The sequence below is a fragment of the Orycteropus afer genome, unplaced genomic scaffold (assembly GCF_000298275.1).
Source record: "Orycteropus afer afer isolate SDZICR_OR568_19922 unplaced genomic scaffold, OryAfe1.0 scaffold00192, whole genome shotgun sequence".
Lineage (NCBI taxonomy): Eukaryota > Metazoa > Chordata > Mammalia > Tubulidentata > Orycteropodidae > Orycteropus > Orycteropus afer.
Window position 1 is genome coordinate 4,580,050 of NW_006921779.1, and position 19,298 is coordinate 4,599,347.

At 41.2% G+C, this 19,298-nt stretch overlaps 1 protein-coding gene across 1 annotated transcript; it reads right to left on the reverse strand.

Moving 5' to 3' along the window:
• Nucleotides 1-568: 568 nt before the first annotated feature.
• On the reverse strand, nucleotides 569-18,523 carry THRAP3 (thyroid hormone receptor associated protein 3). The gene is made up of 10 exons (XM_007947638.1): nucleotides 18,387-18,523; nucleotides 13,392-14,291; nucleotides 11,166-11,879; nucleotides 10,053-10,225; nucleotides 9,168-9,279; nucleotides 8,139-8,223; nucleotides 6,039-6,226; nucleotides 3,123-3,318; nucleotides 2,522-2,665; nucleotides 569-790 (listed from the first exon to the last, which is right to left on the reverse strand). Exons 1-10 carry the CDS (start codon nucleotides 18,521-18,523, stop codon nucleotides 569-571), a joined length of 2,871 nt encoding a protein of 956 aa, XP_007945829.1.
• Between the last annotated feature and the right edge of the window lie 775 nt (nucleotides 18,524-19,298).

Genomic DNA, 19,298 nt, shown 5'->3' on the forward strand with positions numbered 1-19,298 from the left:
CAGTTTGGTCCCAAACTGAGGTGAACACTTCAATGTTTATTCACATGCTTTGTTTTCTGTTTTAAGAATCAAAGTTGCCCAAATTAAATTTTTTTTCGTTTGCTACTATTACTACATATGCCTAAAAAAAAGAAGGGCTTTTAAAATCAGGAAGGGGGAGAAGAGATTGAAAATAATCAAATTATTCCTCATAGCTCCAAATGAAATGAAATTAAGAACTGTTGGTTTCTAACAGGAGCAAACCAAAATACAAGCATTGCTCCCCTCACCCCACCCCAGCCCCCACCCCACACACCAACAACAAATGAAAAACACAGCAAGCCCAACATGTGTGTTCTGCTCTTTAAAACCTAGGCCCGACCCCAGGCCCCATGGCGGGCTCCTCTGTCCAATAGGATGCAGCGCCAAGGATGCTTCCGGCTGTAGTAGGATTCTGCAAGGCTGGTGGTGGTGGGTTGGTGGGTGGGTGGGTATTTTCAGAATCTTTCTGAGGCTCTTGTTTAGTGCCTCACCAGCCATCTTCCCAGCGCCTGCCTCCCCTGGGCAGGGGCTCCCATCAGAGCAGCCTCTATTCAGTTGTGGGTTGTAAATTGTCCTTCTCTTCTCTGTTCTCTGTCCCGCTCTCGTCGTCTTCAATCTCCCCTTCTTCCCCACTGAACTTGTCATGGGCCCATTTGGGGCTGGTGCTCGATTTCCGGAACATGAACCGGCCTCGACCCCGGGGAAAGGCTCCTCGGCCACGGCCTCGGCTCACCCACTTCTCACTGCCTTCACCTTCACGGTCATCATGCTAAGAGGAAAGAAACTTCTATCAATGCCAGAGTGAACAGAAGTAGCCAGAAAGACCTCTTCCCTGGCACTCACCCAGGTATCCCTTTCCCAAAATAACCTGTGCCCCAACCCAACCTAGACTACTCCTACATTTCTCCCTGTCCCCCCTTCACTACAAAAATGCCACTAGTTCAGAGTAAAGAAAATATATTCTGTTGGATGCCTTAGGAATTCTCCCATAGGCAGCAGCTTGAACATTATGATGGTGATAAACTCTTCACTGAACATTAAGACCCTTCTATGCATGATCTCATTTAATCCTCATGTTACCTACCACCATCCCCCACTATGCAAATGAAGAAACTAAAGCTGATGAACTTTAACTCCACCTTTCAAAGTTTGAGTTTGAGAATGCCAATCACACTAAAAAGTGAAACTATGCCTCATGTGGGTTGCTAAACAGTTAACTAGAGAAAGCAACTCTTGGAACACATAGCTGGGGCTCTTCCTGACCTACCCCCATAACAAGCCAAATGACCCACTCATGGTCTCAAACTAGCCAGTGGCCAAGGCAGGACCAGAACCCTGCCTCTCTTATCTGTTCTCTCTGGGGTTTATGCAAGGAGTCTCAGTGTGTTAAAGTTGAAAAAACAACCCTCATCACTAACAATCCCTGCTCTGATGATCTCATGAGATAGAATGGGGTCCAATGAAAGAACATGAGAAAGCACTATGAATACTGATAGTTGCTGTTTCTTCATCAGACACATGGGTTTAAAACACCCTCACCTATACACTCACCCACCCAGGTTAGGGCCTTAGGGTCCTGGGTCAGTTCAGCTAAGTGCCCAGGTTTTCTCACCATGGTTGCACTTGTTCACCAGCCTAAATTAATCAGACTGATAAGTCTCTCTTTTGGGTGGCAAGTGGGAACTGGGAAGGGGGTCTTTGGTCTTTCCCCCTACAGCAGTCCTACTTCAGCTGGGCCCAGACAACTTCAGCCCTACTTCCTGGGGACAGACAACTACTCTCTCTAGCGATGGGATCAAAGGTCTGGCTTGCAGCCTCACAGGAGCTCCCAACAGGCCTAGAAAAGTAAAAGCGGCAGTGCATAGTCATCCACACAGCAACATGTTTCCTAGCTGTGAACCTGCCAACGCAGCCCCCATCCTTCTGGAGCTGCAAGTCTACCTTGGTTACAGTCGCTAGAATCAACATCTACTTGGATTTGAGTCTAGTATTTGTATAGTAGGGGAAAGAGCTCACCCATTGGCTAAGTAATAATCAAGGCTAGAAAAGACTCAACCTGAGACACTGGGAAAGGGAGGCCCAGAGGGTGCTTAGAAATGACCAAGAGCTTATCAAAGAGATCCTCTGAGTATCATTCTTCACTCTCAACTTTGCACTGGGGAACTGTGGCTTCAGGCGAAGAGTTACGGCTCTCTCATGGAATGGAGGCTTAGGTTGGGAGTGCATGAGCAGTAGAACAAGCCATGGACTATAAAGGTAACAGCAACACTTCTTGCTCATCTTTGGAATTCATAAACATCTTATATGATAAACCTTTTCAAGGCCACGACTACCACCAACTAGCACTATACTGCTCAACTAGTACACATCCTCCAATATGTGCGAATATGCCTGCATACATATTTAATCACAGTTTGGAGCAGACCAATTAAGGTTTTGGGACCAGCTACTATGTATGCTCAAGGCCCTCTGACCCTTCCTGGTTATCCCAAACACATACCAAGTAATATTTCTTGCTTTTGGGTGTGTACTCTGGGTCCCACTCCTCTTCCCGGTTTCTCTTTTGAAAATCGTTGTTGCTGTTGTTGTTATTGTTACCAGAGTAGTTGCCTCTGCCCCAGCCTCGCCCTCTGGCTCGAAATTGCTGCAGCGGTAAATGGGAACAAAGGATCATGTCAGGAATAAAGAAAAATAATTCCCTGCATTCTGTTCAAACACTTTTCTGGTACAGAACAGTAGCTGTCCTCCCAGTCATATGCTGGTCATTCCCAAGCCAGTCTAGTACTGTTTTCTATCCATTCCACTCATCCCATCTCACGTCTAAAGCCTAGACAGAGCATAAACAAGACCCAAGGCCCTCTCTACACAGAGCCGGAGAGAAGTGGGGAAATTCTGAGACCAGAAGCCCTAAGAGCCTTTCTAGCTAAGTGATTACAGACAGAAAAATGGAAAGGCTAGGGCTAAGGGAGGGCATTACATAGTCTGGGATCTACAGACTAGATTATTTATATCAAATGCAACAAGCTGGTGTTCTAATAAAATATAACCAGAACTGGTGGGAGCAAAAGGCTTGGAGAAAAGGGGAGGGGGCAGGGTCTTACAAAGGTCCCTCGAGCTCTGCCTCCTCTTTCGCTTGGACCCACAAAATCTTTGGTCCCCAGTCTTGACTTGTCAAAGCCCGTAGTGCTCTCCTCTCTCTCCTCCGTCTCCTCAGTGTACTCATCTGCTTTGTAAGAATGGGATGACTGGGAGGAAGAGGATGAGGACCTGGATCGGTCTCGGGCTCTCCGGTGCTTCCTATAAAGACAGAAGAACCACGGGGGTGAATAAGCCAATCAAATAGAGCCCTTGGCTGGAGTCTCATGGAGAAGAGGCAAAGAATAACCAAGAGTATTTCTGTGATGAAAACAACTCAGGATCAGTAAACTAAAAACCCAACCAGGGCACACCTAGGGAGCTCCCTCCCAATTCTGTCAGTCATGTTCAGTAATATGTTTGAGACTGCAACATGCACAGGATATATACAGAAGGGATAAAATCCTCTATGGCATCTAGTAGCCCCAAAACCAAAAAAAACAAACTCACTGCCATCGAGTCAGATCTGACTCACAGCAACCCCTCCTTGGGTTTCCAAGGCAGTTATCACTACGGAGGTAGATTGCCCCATCTATCTTCCTTCTGAGGAGTGGCTGGTGGGTCTGAACTGCCAGCCTTCTGGTTAGCAGTCCAGTGCCTTAGGCACACCACCAGAGCTTCCTCTAGTAGCTCAGTCCAACACATATACACAAATCAGAGAGAAGGAAACACTATATTGACAGCTACAACATCTCTGTGCTAGAGACTTTAAATACTATCATCTGTTAGTGCTTTACATTATTTTTATTTCTTATAGGGACAATATTACCACCTATCTTATGGAGTTGTTCTAAAGATTAAATAAAGAGTGTGTTTAAACACTCTGCACCGACATAGTAGGCACACAATAAATGGCAACTATAATTATTGGGCATGATTTTCTTCAAGCTCAGGGGCAGACCTGGAGAGAGCCTGGACTCAAACTTATCTCTCTAATTATACCACACTTCCATGTATCACCTACCACTGACCCCAAACAGGCTGTGTTATTAAGCATAGGATCTGATAAAACTCTTCCCAGAGTTATCTGCTCTTCCCTCATCAAGGGCAAATTACAGACTAGGGTAAATTAACTTAGTATGAATGAGTCACAGTCTACATACAACAGGCCAGATCTGCTATGTAGTAGTAGAGGCTGTCTCTAAGTTGTCAGAAAGGCCTGGGTCCCAGCAATAGGGATCATTCTAGGGAGGAGCCAGCCATGCATCAGTCACATATTGTTGTCCTCTCCTTCCCTTAGTCCTTTTCTATTATGAAAACCAACCCCCCCACACACAGGGGATGGGGTGGGGTGAGAGGAACGCAAATATTTTAATCTTACTAATTCTTCTTTGCACCTAGTTATAAAAAGAGAAAAATATGTTGTTATAGGATTCTTGTAACTCAGATGCTTAAGTCTGACTCTATTAAAAATCAGTGCTATTTCAAGAGGATTTCAACAGTAAGACTCCTGACCTTAGATAAGTCATTCTTTAGGTACATGAGAAAGAGTTCTTGTAAACTGTAGCGCAGTATTTTAATGACAAAACCAGAGAAAATCAGGGCTGCAAAAACACTGCTTTAAGGTCACACAGCAAGTCAGAGGTACAGTCAGAGGTATTCCAGGTTCCAGGGAGAGGAATCAGGGTTAAGTGCCCAAACCCCCCTGAAAGGCTTGCTAGGTTCTGCTCCCTCTCCTCCAGGGGCAGCCCTGAGGAGGACCATGCCACCACTTTTACTCCCTATGGTGCATTATCAGGGCCTTTATCCAGGTACAGCCCTAAAAGCTGCTTGGGGTTTAAATGCATAAATAACAGTAAAATTGGAGACAAAGGAGAAAAGTATCTTTGAGTTTTAATGTCAGCTCTCACTTGTTTGACCTCAGCAAGTCATTCTGAGCTGAGCTTTATCTTTCAAACAGACAGAACAAGCAATACATCAAATGTTCAACTTATCTCAAAGGGTTTTTGGAAAATAGGTACAAAAATGCTTGCTAGATCAACCATGGGAGATCCAAAGGGCAGCATTTGCACAGGAAGATAGCTCAGAAAGCAGGAATGCACAGGAAAGAAAGACAAAGGAAAAGGTAACCACAGGGAGGAAGGGGGAAGAGAGACGTTACATTATGGGGATTACAAATGAAAGTCATGAAACAAAACGTGTATGAACTGTTGAATGGAAAATGAACTTAATCTGTAAACTTTCACCCAAATGATAAAAAAAAAAAAAAAAAAAAAAAGCCTGCCAACTGAAGTTTAGAAATAGCAGAACTACTGCTTCTATAGAAGGTGTGGCACTTAAACTCTGGTAGTTTTAATGAGGCATGATTGAAAAGATATGGCACTTTCAAAAATGTAAACAAATACATCAGGATCTTGGCATGAATGCTGCCCTACAAAGTTCAACAATGCTACCTTTGTTTAAAGACTATCTGAACACCTCTTCAAACTGGCTTTGAAACTTGTTTAAAAGACATGTAAGATCAACAATGTTGCCCCATCTAGTTCCACCCTGTTTCTTTGACCAGAATGTTAATACCCAACAATGACTTTGAGCCATTTCTAAAATATAAAGCCCCCATGAAGATTTGTAATGAGAAAGAACATGTCTAAAACAATAACAAATTCCCAAATGATTCCCAACACTGTCCATTTAGCTATATTAACCATCAATGTCCCAGGAGGCCTCCTTTGTACAAGGATCACACCTACTTTTGATGTAGAAGTTCTGTTTTCAAATCAGGGATCCTACACGACAGTTATATTGTATGAAAGAAAAAACTGCACAAGTTCAGTTCATTCCTAAGTCCTCTGACTCAGAAGGTCTGGTGTACAGCCCAAAAAGGGCAGGCAAGAGACCCTATTCAAGAGTCTTAAGGGGGTGACAGGCAGGGGTTTACGTACTTTTGCTTCTTTGATCCTTTATGAGTTTTCTCTGTTTTCTCAGCTGATCTTTCCCTTGAGTGGCTTGAATCTCGGGAATCCACTGATTCTCTTGATTTACCTCGTTTAAGATCTCTCTCTTTATGTTTTTTACGACGTTCAATATCAAGGCGGAGATCAACGGGATCATCTTTGTATTTTCCCTCAGCCTGCCAAAAGAGAAGTCAAAATTAAGGTTTTTGGGATTCAAGATTGCCAAGTCAACCACCTCACAAAATGTGGTTTCTACTCCAATGGGACAGTACAGAGAAGCACCAGGAATGTGGGACACCTCACCCAAGCTTGGGAGGGATGCAGGTGTCTCACAGAAGTCACTTCATGAGGATCCCTCATAGAGCCCAAGCCAAATCCTAAAATGAGGATGGAAGCCTTTGAAAATGCTATATAAAGTGATCTCACTTTTCTGTATCCTCTGTGGCTCAGAAATGACTCTGGCTATTCTACAAGTTAAGAACACCACCATTACCTCTGGAAGGTGAGTGGGTAGGCTGCCTCAGGTTAGTCACCCTAAGAGTTGAAGCACTCATGGTTCTACTCCTATTATCCTTCCCCTACCTACACTGCAGCAGCCACCCATGGCCTATCTCCTACTTGGAATTATGTCTGACTACTGAGTCCAAAGAGAGACAATGGGAGACTTAAGTAGTATTTCAAAACGCTGAGTTATATTGTGAAACTTCTCTAAAGAAAGAACACAAAAAATTACAATGACTTCATAAGGTGGCAATACTAGATCTAACATTATTAGAAAAACCAATAATCAAAACAACTCTTCTGTTCTAGGAGGTTTAACCATAAGGATATGCTGTGCACCATCCCAAAACATCACAGCAAGGGCTTGCAAAGATTTGTGGCAAACAGGAGCGTCTGTGAGCTCAAAGATGCCAAGTGGTTTCAAGGATCTTAAACTAGCATTTGTCTCACACAAGTAAATCCTCTCCCAAAAGAGGAAGGAATGTGCAGTTCATTCTGTATTATTTTACTTACATAAACTAAACTTCTGGTTGAAATCAAGTTTAGTTTTAACTAACGGCTGTAAGTAGGTTTATTGTTTGTTATTACTTTGTTTCTGACAGAGGGAATGGGGCCTCTACATCCTCCAAAGGAAAAAAAAAAGAGACCAATGCAGCCACTGCTCCTTTAGATAGTGCGGACAACACCTCTAATGAGCTGGCTTTCTGAGGAACGGAGGACATAGTTTTCTTCTGATGTTTCAAAACCTTGTGTTTCACATGCTTAGTGCCAAGCTGACAGGTACTTGGAGAAAGAAAGAAAGGGGACAGCAGAGAAGAGAGACTGCACAAGAATGCGCCTCTCAGCACATTCAATCAACACCACAAATTTGTTTGGAAAACTTGAAAATTATTATTTTTAGAAAAAATTTCAATAGCACAGAACAGCTATCTCTAATTTTAAACTTCAACTGTATATGTGAATGGAGGTCAATAAATTCAGATTTTTAAAAACCCAAATCTATTATTTCATAGTAAAAGATTGCATACAAGCTTAATTAACAGTGTTTACGTGCACATAATTGCAAATGTAGTTGGGGCTATCAAAATAATGTTTAACTTTAAACTAACAGTCACCAACAGATGATAGATATGGTATACAATGTTAGGAAAAAACTAGACTAGCTATTCAAGACAGTCTACTCATTTAAGAATGAATATTTCACTCTCTTCTGACATGCATGTCTTTTTGAAATCATGGTTGGAAATAGTGCATGTATACAGTTGATTTGATAATACTTACAAGCAGAAAAATATCACAAAAAGTTTCTTCTCTCATCATGGGCACTTGTTCCAAAACTCCTCTCTTTTTTTTCTCAAGCTCACCTCAATAGACTTTGGGGTCATTTACCATATTCTAACCACTTCACAAAGGTTGTTGATACATTTAATAAAAATTAACCCTTTGTAGTTCATTTTTAGAATTATGCCCATCCTTAAAAGAAAAACACAAACTTAAGTAGAGAATAATTTAAACAAACACATTTCTGTCAAGTTCATGCCCAACGTACTCATTTTGTTGGAATTACTGATCAAAGCAACAGTTCACCTTGTAGCCAGGTTCTCGAGGACTTTTCATCTCATCATGAGCCAAACCATGTTTTCTGAATGTACTGGGGGAAATGTCTATCCTTCTAAAATTGAAAATACAAAAATTGTGTAATATTCCATTATGTGACTACAGTACTGGTAACACTCTAGTTCTTAAACTGGACAGTAGATTCTGGCCATTCTTTCTTATTATTAGGTTTCATAACATATATAAACATTTACTTATAGTCTTGTATCTTCCAAGTGTGCCCCCCACACCCACCACATTCCCAACTTTCTAGTCAAACTCAAAGGCATTTCTTGTTCTTCCTGGGACAACTGACCCACCCACAGCCATGCCCATAATCTCAGGTTCATATTTCTATACCCTGCTAATCTCAGTTTTCATCTTGGGAATCAGAATATAAGGGCCCATTATTTCCCTCTGAGATTAGGTCTAGGTAAGAAGAAATGGACTAGCATGTATACACACCCCAAAAGTCCTAAATCCTAGACTTGTACAAACATGGTCCTACTACCTACTGCAACTAACTACTGAAGAACTGAATACAAAATCAACTTTTATTTCTAGACAAATCCCTACTTGCTGGGTAGACACTCTCCATCAAATAAGGTATTCTTTACTCCATTTTAAGCTCTTGAGATTAACCCTAACCCTGTTGCAACTTCCTCCAAAAGAAGAATTAGTGTATGTAGTACATGGGTTTGCTTAAGGAAGCTAACATTTCCTCTGCTACACAAAGTCTACAGTGTTCTAAGTTTACCATTTATCAGCCCCCAAGAATAGTGCAGAAGGTTGATATTTATCAAGAGGGCTGTTTTCCTCAGGCTCAAAGCAAGAGACTGTTGTCATTAAAACATATCCTTTCTACTCCTGCTACAAAATGTCCACAGCTATCCTGGAGTCTAGCTGGCACTGCCCTAGTCTGCTGATAATGCACCCAACATGTGGCAAAAACAAGATGAATTTACTATCTGAAGTTGAAGCCTTTGATTACAACCTCCAGCATAAGGCTGAGGACCTCACCTGTGTATCTCCGGGCTTTTCTTGTTTTTAGCCGCCTCCTGCTCAGTTCCTCTCTTTAGGTATTTAGTAAAGCGTTCATGCAATGTCATTCCTGAGGACCCAAAGTGATGCTCTGTGGAGATTCAAAGAAATACACAGTACACTGTCACCAAAGGCAGATGTAACATTCAACTCTTAAATGAACCTGTAGCCAGAGAGATATGACTGAAGTAGTCAAATCCACACAACAAACATACTGAAAGGAGGAAGGAAAAAAAGGCTAAAGTAGGCACAATCTAATGTTGGGTATAGTGCTTCCATTATTGCTCCCTTGTCTTAGGACATGGACACAAAGAGAAATTTTGAGCTTACCTGCCTTTTAAACATAGCACCAACTCTTGTTTAAGTTTGAGATGGAGCCTATAAATGGCCCAAGCCAGGTTCTACATCATTCGCTCAGTCATTCCCCAACCTACCCAAGCCCCACTTGCCCAAGGGATGGTAGAATGATTTGGGGAAGAAATTCACATTAAAAAGGTCTGTGAGAGATTACCAGATGCTTCTGTCTATTAAAAGGGCAAAGAGAGAGGTGATGGGATAGAGAGTGGGGTAGGAAAACACTTAACACTTCCCACACTTCCTAATTTTTCCAGCCTTTTGAACTTTCATAGGATATTATCTGTTCTCATGATCACAGGTTAGCAGCTTATCAAAATATTCAGCTCTGTAATTTAAAAGAAATGGAGATTTCTCCCTGGAAATTACTTTCAAACCAGTCCCTAGCCCTCTAGAAAGAGTTAAAGGCCCCAAAAGGCTCCCTTATTCACTCACTCATGCTTCTGTTTATAACAGAGAAAGCTAAGAGTGTGTAAGGGGAGTCAGAAGCCAGCTGAAGTCTGGACTCACCTTTAACATGGTGAACAATGGTCACTATATGCTGGGCAAACAATTCTGAGGGGCTACGCTGAGACTGAGCTGACTGTATGTGTTGGAAAATGGAACGAAATTCCTGTTCCTTTTTGTTGCTATGGACTAAATCCCGACAAAGCTTCCGTTCCTGAGCCAATAAGCCACTGGGTCTGAAAAAAGAAAACACAGAAGGCCCAATGTAACAAGATACACAAAAGTCAGAACATTTCAATCATAAACATGCAATACTTTATTTCCTGAAGAACTTGAAATCTATCTATCCATGAAGCTCCATTTTCTCTTCCTACTTAAGTTCAAAGTAACCTCAACGCACCCGAAGTATGAAAAAAGGTATCCAAAATCTTTTCTTCCCTTTTTTCGCTGGAAATTTTTAATAAGAATGGAAGGAGTGAAGAGCAAAACCACAGAGATTCTGTTATGGTTATTGATGGTTTTAACATACACAACAAATGACAAGGTATTCTGAAAGATGAACTAGTTGGCCAGGCAAGGCCGTTCAGTGAGCTGACACAAGGAACCAAGAGTGGGATGTGGCTGGAATGCCGTTCAGGCCAACTTCCAACGGCTAGGCAAAATTCCGCCAAGCAAAGAGCCGGTAGCCTGGGCCTCATCACTCTTTCCCAAAGTCGGGGGTGGAGGCAGGTATGCGCACACATTCATCTCCCTCAATTCTCAAATGATTGTGTTATCTGATGGCAGAAGCCTAAAATACGGACTTTGATGAATAAGCTAAGAATGGAGAAATGGATTCTGATGGGATCACAGGCAAAAAAATTAGTTTTTGAGAAGAAACAGAATGAGAGTAGTGATGACAGACGAAGGGTGAGAGAAAACAAGGAACCTGGGACCCCAAAAGCCAGTCATTGAAAAATGTTTCACACCTTCTCTGTGATACTGCTCTTATCATTTAATCACCCAGTGACACACTCCCCACTAAAGACAGGTGGGCATGAGGTATCAACACTGAAATGTGAACAGAGGAGAATATAGAAGCGGCCTGTCCTAGTTCTTAAATGCCTTCAAGGAAGGGATGGGAGACACCACTTAGGCCACAAAAGCCCCTGATGATCAAGAAGGACAACATCTCACCGTGCAAGGTCCTCATCAAAAGAGTCCATCCGGACATTGACCTGGGCCTCTCGAGTAATGGAAAAGGAAGACTTCCCTGTGGAAAAGTCTCCTTTGCCTCCCAGCTTATCTCGGCTCTCAGAAGTCTTTCTTGGTGGAGGCGATGAGCTTTTCTCATGGACTGCTTTGTATGCTGTCACTCGGAAATTCTTCTCAGGCACAAATCCTCTGTGGCCACTCTCATTTCTCTTGGTCCCTCCCCGATCCTCCTTTTTGGATCTCTCTGAGAAAGACTCCTCCTCCAGCTCCTCTGTTTTCCTCTGCTTTTCCTTCCCTGGAGGTGCATATACCAGGCCCTCCCATTTGCCTGATTTCTCCTCCTCCTGGCTTTTGTTTGCACCTGCTATGACTTTGGACATAAATTTGGGTTCATCATCAAACTCAGATTCCTTCCTTCCCTTAGCTTTGTCCTTATCTTGGTCATCCATCTCATCCTTGTGGAAGTCAGCCATCTTCTTCTCAAAGTCATCTCGCAGCTTATACCGTTTGGGAGATTGGCTGCCCCGGAAAGGCTTCTCAGAATCAGTTTTGGGAGCAAATGGATCAGATTTCATTTTTCCATCACCCAAGCCTGTGTCAGAGAAACTCCCTTTTTCTTTCATTTTCTCTTTATCAGTATTTGGTTGTTTCTGTTCCTTATCTTTCCCATTCTCTGTCTTCTGCTCATCTAAATACCTAGTTACAAAAACACAAGGTAGACACACAGAGGCTTCTTAAGCAACGTGCTCTAAAATAGCGCCAAATGGTCATTGATTTCTGATTCTCAGAACATGTCTTGTGGGTCCCAGTGTTACCAAAGCACTTTTTATTTACTTTCTAATAATTTCTGAAAAACCAATCTATACAGATCTATGAGCGTCTCATTTGAAAGAAAAATACACACACAATGGAAAAGAGTAACAAGGGTCATTTTTAGGATACTAAAAACAAAAGCAGACCCCCAGAAAACAAGAAACTAAACCTACTTACCTGTAATGTGGTCTAGAGGGGAAAAAAATTAAGGTCTTACCAACTTTCACTCAGTCACTTAAAATCTGCTTTCAGCAAAGTTAATACAGAATGTTCACCCTTGGACTGTTTTGCTTTTATACAACACATATTTGGAAACATAAGCCTCAAAAGAGACTTCATATTTGATGCAAGTCACCTAGAAGATCTAAGTATGAAATGTACTGCAAACACAAATAAAAACAAAATACACGTTAATCGGGGGCAGAAATCACTAGACTGCTTCTTATGGAAAAACCTTAAGCCTTCAAATGAGAGTCACGGTTTTGGCAAGGAACAAAATTTGTATTTTAAAGTGGACTTACTAAAGGCTGGAAAGTACAGATTCTGAACATTTCATTTGTAACATTAATGGACAAAGCCTAATCAAGTTCTAACTGGACTGATAAGGCAAAGAAAATTCAAAGGACAGCAGAGCACCAAAAAATACACTAATGAGAGAAAGGAAAGAAAACGGAAAACACTTGCCTGGTCAGTCCCTCTTGACCACAAACTGGCTCCAATACAACTTTCCTACAACTTCTTTCTCTGCCATCCCAATCCATCCATACACACAAAAAAGATTCATGTTCCAACTCACCGTGTCCCCCAGGATAGAAAGACAGAAGTACTGGCATATCCTCTCCTAACATGCCGCCTGGTTGGTTTCTACTGAGACATACACCCACCTTGTGGTTTTAAAACAAGGCCTTCCTGGACTAAGCCTTGGATTTTCCCATTCTGCCCAGTCTCCTCAACTGGAGGGTGTGAGGGTGCAGCTCTTCACTGTGGCGGGCTGATGCAGTTCGATCACAGCAGATGGTGGCTCCTAGAGGGTCTAACAGCTCCAATGGCCACTCATTTTGGCAAAGATCGGTATTTTTTTGATAGCTGACCCACAAATCTATACTGTTCTCTGGCTTATATTGGTAGAATCCAAGGCAAATTTTAAATGTGAAAACATCACTGCAGAGTAGTCTAAAGAAACTTTATGCTGCAATACAAATTTAGGAAGGTAGGAAAGCTAGAGTTAAGCTAAAGGTTTCCTTGGGTGATGCTTTTAAAGTTTGCTAATGAAAAGTTTAGGAAATGAGAATTACCTCATTACCATTAATCAGAGCTCTAACTTAGATCACATTACAATTAAACAGCCAGCTGGTGAGATAAAAGCACAACCAGGCAGAGAAACCAGATACTTGCCTCTTTGTATAGGCTGCTCCTCCTGAAGCAGCAGTCTCCTCCTTCTGAGATGAGCCATATGTGGAGCCAGTGGCTGGTGGACTCTTACCCACGGGGCTCTTTTTAGATGGACTCAAGGACCCAGAGCCATGGTCAAACTGACCTTGATGTGTCCCAGCCTGATACCCAGCACCACCTGACAGAGTTGAGCCCATCTGAGATGTGCTGGAGAGTGGAGGGCTAGGCTTTGGCACAGGACTAGGACGGGGTGACCGCCGCCTCACCACCACAGACTGGAGAGGGCTTTTGAGAGCGGGGCTTCGCTCTCGGGGACTCAGGTCGGAAACAGCCCTTGATGCAGAACCAGCGCCATAGGTGGTGGCATCTGACCATGGCTTAGAGCTCTCAGATGCTTTTGTATCTTGAGAGGTGCCTCCAGAGAATGTCTGCTCCTTGGCCTCGTCACCCTGGTTATCCCCAGCAGCCTGAGATGGCCGACTGTCCTTGGAAGAGGACTTTTTCTCCTTTGCAGACTTGCGTTTTGAAGATTCAATTCGGCTGTGATTGGAGGAAGAACGAGAGGATGAGGAGCGCCTTGACCTGTCAGAGGAAGACTTATCGGAGTTTCTAGAATGGCTCCTGGATCTTGGTGAAGGGGACCTTCTCTTTGGGGACCGGGATCGGGAACGGCCCCGACGAGGACTGTAGGCTTGTCGGTAATTCTGCCAATTCGAGCGATAGTTTCCATAGCCTCCTCGGTTATACTGGCCCCATGGATAAAAGCCTCTGTTGCGCCCACGGAAATAATAGGGCCTTCTATAGCCTCTGTTGTGACCTCGGAAATCACGATTCTGATACACTCTTGGGTGATTTCTTTCTCTGTTATGAGCTGGTGAATATGATCTGGAACGAGACCTAGAACTGAAAAGGGGAGGGAAATGGAGAAATAAGTGAATTTTTGACCCAAGCATTTTCATTCAAGAAAAAGCCTGCAAACAAAAGGAACATTCTAAAATCCCTCGTACTTCTTACATCATTCATTTCTTAGTTTTGTTTCCAAAGCAAAGTTACAAACTTAAATATTTAATTCCACTGCTTGTGGTCTTTAATAAGTATAAAAATACAGATATGGATTAACATTTCAATGAACAACGAGACAGTGGGATTGCTTCTGTAATACCACAGCACATTGAAAATGGAGATGTATTTCTAAAGCAACTAAAAGGATATTAAAATTTTCTTCATGTAGTAAACAAAAAACATTTTAATACAGTGAGTTTCATCAAGTACAGCAGATTTTACAGGTCCCTAAATCATTGGAAAAAAGAACTCCGATGACGTAGTGAGTAAGGCATTTTGGATGCTAACCAGAAGGTCAGTGGTCCAAACTCACCAGCTACTCTGTGGGAGAAGATGAGGCAATCTACTTCGATAAAGATTTATAGCCCTAGAAACCCAATGGGGATCACTATGAGTCAGAATTGACTCAACGGCAGCAGGTAAGTCATCGGAAGTGTGAGGAATGCAAGCTAGCTAGACAACTCTTCAGGTCTTTTGGCTCCTAGACAGTTTAGAACTCCACTCCCCATCATATTGACCTCTCATCTGTGCAAGGCTTATTTCTTAGTCCTTACTAACATCTAGTGTTGTAAAAAATACATACAACAGGTCTGTATTCAAGTAACATTTAAATAGGGACTTGGGAATGCATTTGTTCAAAGTATAAAAGAATTTATTAAAATTGAATCCACAAAACATACAAATGTTGTTTTCTTCACAGGAGATCTGGAAAGGGTCTCACTATTTGGAAGGTAAAAGTTCTGTGACTGAGCTACATGATCTTACCTAAATGCCACAAGAGGGCACTATATGACCATAAGGCACCCAAGTACACACTATAAACTGAGAAACTATAAAAACAGGATAATCCAACTCTGCACATTTTTCAAGGAAACCTGAAGTCTAACAGGCCTCTTCATCTAATAATACAGAACTCTAATTTAGCAAAGGTGCATTTCTAGAACCACAGGGATTCAATAGTAAGCTAACTCTGTAAAAACAACATGTCATGTTCACAAATGCCAGGGCTTGCAGTTTTGTTTCCATCAAAAAGCCAAAAAACTGCATTGTTGGTGTAAAATTCCACTGGGGTTCCTGGATACCACCTGGTCAACTATGGCTTTTATCATTCACATTAGTCACTACTCCTACATCGCAGGCTAGAAACACATAAAATTTACTAGAAAACTGTTTCCAAAAAACATCTTCTTTGCATACAGAATAAAAACCAATCAGTTAACTGGTACGCCTTCTCATATCTGGCCAGACTGGAACAAATGCACTTCTATTATTTTTAAAATAACTCCTTTCAGCAAATGTGCCGGATTTAACAACTAAAAATAGCACTTTCAAGAGAAATTTATATTCCATTTAATCTAAAATGGAACTGAATTTTCCATATTATTGCCCTCTGTGCACAAAGTCTTTACCCCAAGAACTGGTAAATATGCTGCCCCATCTTACTGGTGGTTGTAATGGTTGCTATTTAAGTATAATTTAAAAACAAAACAAACTTACCTTCCACACTTTTCATTCGAAAACAGTAACAACAATGTAAGAAAAGAAGAAAGGAGAGGCAGATGCAGGCTATGAGACTGAGTATGACCAGATTAAAAGGCTATACTTGAAGGAGGTGATCCACCACCAGCACTAAGGAGGGTTTAATTCATGTTCCCATCCTCAGAGGCTGCTGCTACTTCTGTTACCAATTACTAGTGAGGGCCCTGTGGCATACTGCATCCAAAACCCGCAGTCATTGCACAGATGCAGGAATGGGAGTCTCTGCAGATTGCAAATGAAGTTATTTATAGGAGAAGTCACTTAAGAGGATACAGTCTGTGAAATACAAGGAAACAATCAATTTCTCCGAATCTGTAGAACTCAGTAGTTAGTTAATTTAAAGGCAAGGTTTCTCAAATGCTCTGGATAGTATACTTTCCTTGTAGGAGAGGGAAAACAAAAGAAAAAAACCATGAAACAGATAAGCCAGAAATAAAAACTAAAACATTCAGTGGCAAATTTATCTGTTTCTAAAAAACAGAGATGTCAGATTAGAATCAAATATAAAAGCATGTTTTCTACTGGAGAAATTTCCTGCAAAATTACAATCTTTTAGGTACAAGATGGCACATAAAGTGTCCCGAAGCCACTTTACCTCAACACATACTGCCTGCCTGAGATGTTTCTCACTCCTTTGCCAAGCCAACACCCAGGCCAAAAAATTAGCAGAAAAAGGAGAGATGACCTGTCCAGACAAACTTGCCCAGACTTTTCAATGTTGTAACAAATACTTCAGGGTTGGTTAACATTTTTCAATGTGGTTTATGTCCATTCAAATTCGTCTCTTAGTTTTGATTATTCTTGAACCAATTATTTAGTTCCCATTTACTAAATTAAGTTTTAAAAATAGTACTTTTCAGAACCAAATGAACTAAAACTGAGATTTACCAAGATTTTTGGTTTACACCCAAATCAAAGACTCCAGGTGCAAAGCAGGAGTTACTGAGAGTCTCTCTGCTCAGTTCCATGGCCTTGAGAACAATTTCCTGAGACAGATGTAAATATATTTATGGGTTGCTCTCATTCTCCCCCCACCCTGTGTGTGTGGTGGGGGGAGGTGGAATGGAATTATATGGAATCTGACACAACTGGGCAGTAGACAGGCTCTAGCCTAGGGTTTGAATACAATTTAGTATGAAAAGACATGCTCAAAAAACAAGGGAGAGAGAAAGAAAAGCTAGGGTCAGTTATCTTCAAAATGTAGTATCTTTAAAAAAAAAATTACACACACATGTATGACGTATATGTAGTTTTCCTTTTGTTGAAGGGAGAAACTCAAAAGTTTAAAACTTCCCTTCTACATCATGCCTGAGTCATCAATATCTATGTACATCCACTTTCTGCTCAACCTCTGGTCTGAAATTAATTTTCAGGGAGGCTTCTCAAGATTCCATTCAAGAATGAGTTTGCTCTTGTTGGCTGGAAAAAAACGGCCGTTGTTTACTCCACTATGGAATGGTCAAGCATACAAGTTTATTACATAACTTATTCTGTGGTTTCTTTTAAATTCCATAATCAAACTTATCTAGGAAAAGATTCTAGATATTCATCTGAAATAAACAGCAGGGTTTCCAGTAACAAAACGGAGAAATTCTCTCCTTACTTAGTATAATTCTGATTAAAAAAAAAGTGAAATTATACCAAGATCTGCCCACCTTTTAGCACTTAAATCCGTCAACTTTATTTTCCAAACTCACAGAAAGAAATTTTTATCTACTGAAAGTTCTTGTCTAGACATAAATGAAAATTAAAACACTGAAAGAATGAAAATCCCCACTCACAAAACATCAATAGAGGAAAGATGCTGGAAGTTAGGCACCCTATTCCAAGACATAATTGAAATAGGGAAATCTACCTAAAGGTGTGAAAACTGACTAAATCACAGCACACTGGCAATAAATTAAAAAGTATTATTTTCACATTTAGTAAGACAAATTTAGTAAAAAAAAAAAATTATTTTTCCTGGGTGAAGGCTCCCCTCCCTTGCAGTGGTGATCTTACTACTGATCCTTTTAGCTATCATTTCCTTCACTGGTGATGTAGATAAACTTTGATCCAAACCTCCAAAAATACTTCAATGGAAAAATAATCATGTGTAGAGATCTGAAGCAAGCAGCTCAAATAAAAATAAAATGTTCTTTCTTCCAAAGTAGATGGGAATTAATTATGTGCTGGCAGAAGAGAAAAGGAATTAGGCAAAAGCATGGCAATCAAAGCTGATCTGAATGTGTAGTGTTTGAAAAGACCTGAGATCTTTCTTACAGCCCAACCCTCCACCTCAAGTCAACCCCACCCCCAATACATCTGACACTCACAGAGAGAGCCTACCAGAAGGTCTTCAGAAACCCACAGTGACAGATGCAATAACTATCTCAAAATACAATGACACCCCCTTACCTGAGCCTGCGCTTCCTTGAACGAGACACAGATCTACTCCGGGACCGAGACTTTGAAAATGAACGAGAACGAGATCTTGATCCAGATCTTGAACGAGAAGAGCGAGATCCAGACTTGGATTTATTTGTTTTTGACATCTCTGAAGGGAGGGTCACTTTCCAATTATACCTAAACATAAGAAAATATATTCAAACAAATGAGTTTCTTTGCAAATTTGAACTTCTCTGGACACTTACAAACTTAAAAAGAAAAAAACCCAAAGATGAATATTGATTGATTGAAAAAACCACCCTTTACACCCTTCCATCAAAAAGGATTTCTAGGTAGTACAAATCTCACACAGACTAAGCCACAGCAGCAAAGGGAAAACTTAACGTGTAACCCTAATCAGGGGGTGCTATGAAACACTGACAAGGATGAGGGGAGTTATCAGTGATTAGGTACATATAGTCTTTTTCTTAATAAGCAGACAAGTTTTGAGGACTAAGTCAGCTGGAAATAAAAGTACCGAGATGACCTGAGATAGGTTTCATGCTTTCAACAATAAAGAAAACCCACGTGATTACGGCAATTCTGACCATTTCTCTACTCCCTGTTCTACTTACTACTTATGACCTTCAAAACCATGAGCATATCCTTAATATTTACTTTCAACGAATAGGTTAAAAGAGAGTGAGAGAGAATATTCTCAAATATTCCAATACCAAGATAACACATACATAGTCCTCGACTTACGACGGGATTCCGTTCCAATGACTCCGTTGTACATCAGTTCTGACCTAAGTCGAATACCTCTTTTTTTTTTTTCCATTTTCATTATTAATGCCTTTCATTATCAGTATCTTTATAAATAATACTGAACATCTGCAAGTGAACATCTGAGAATGATAACATCAGCAAATTACATGCTGC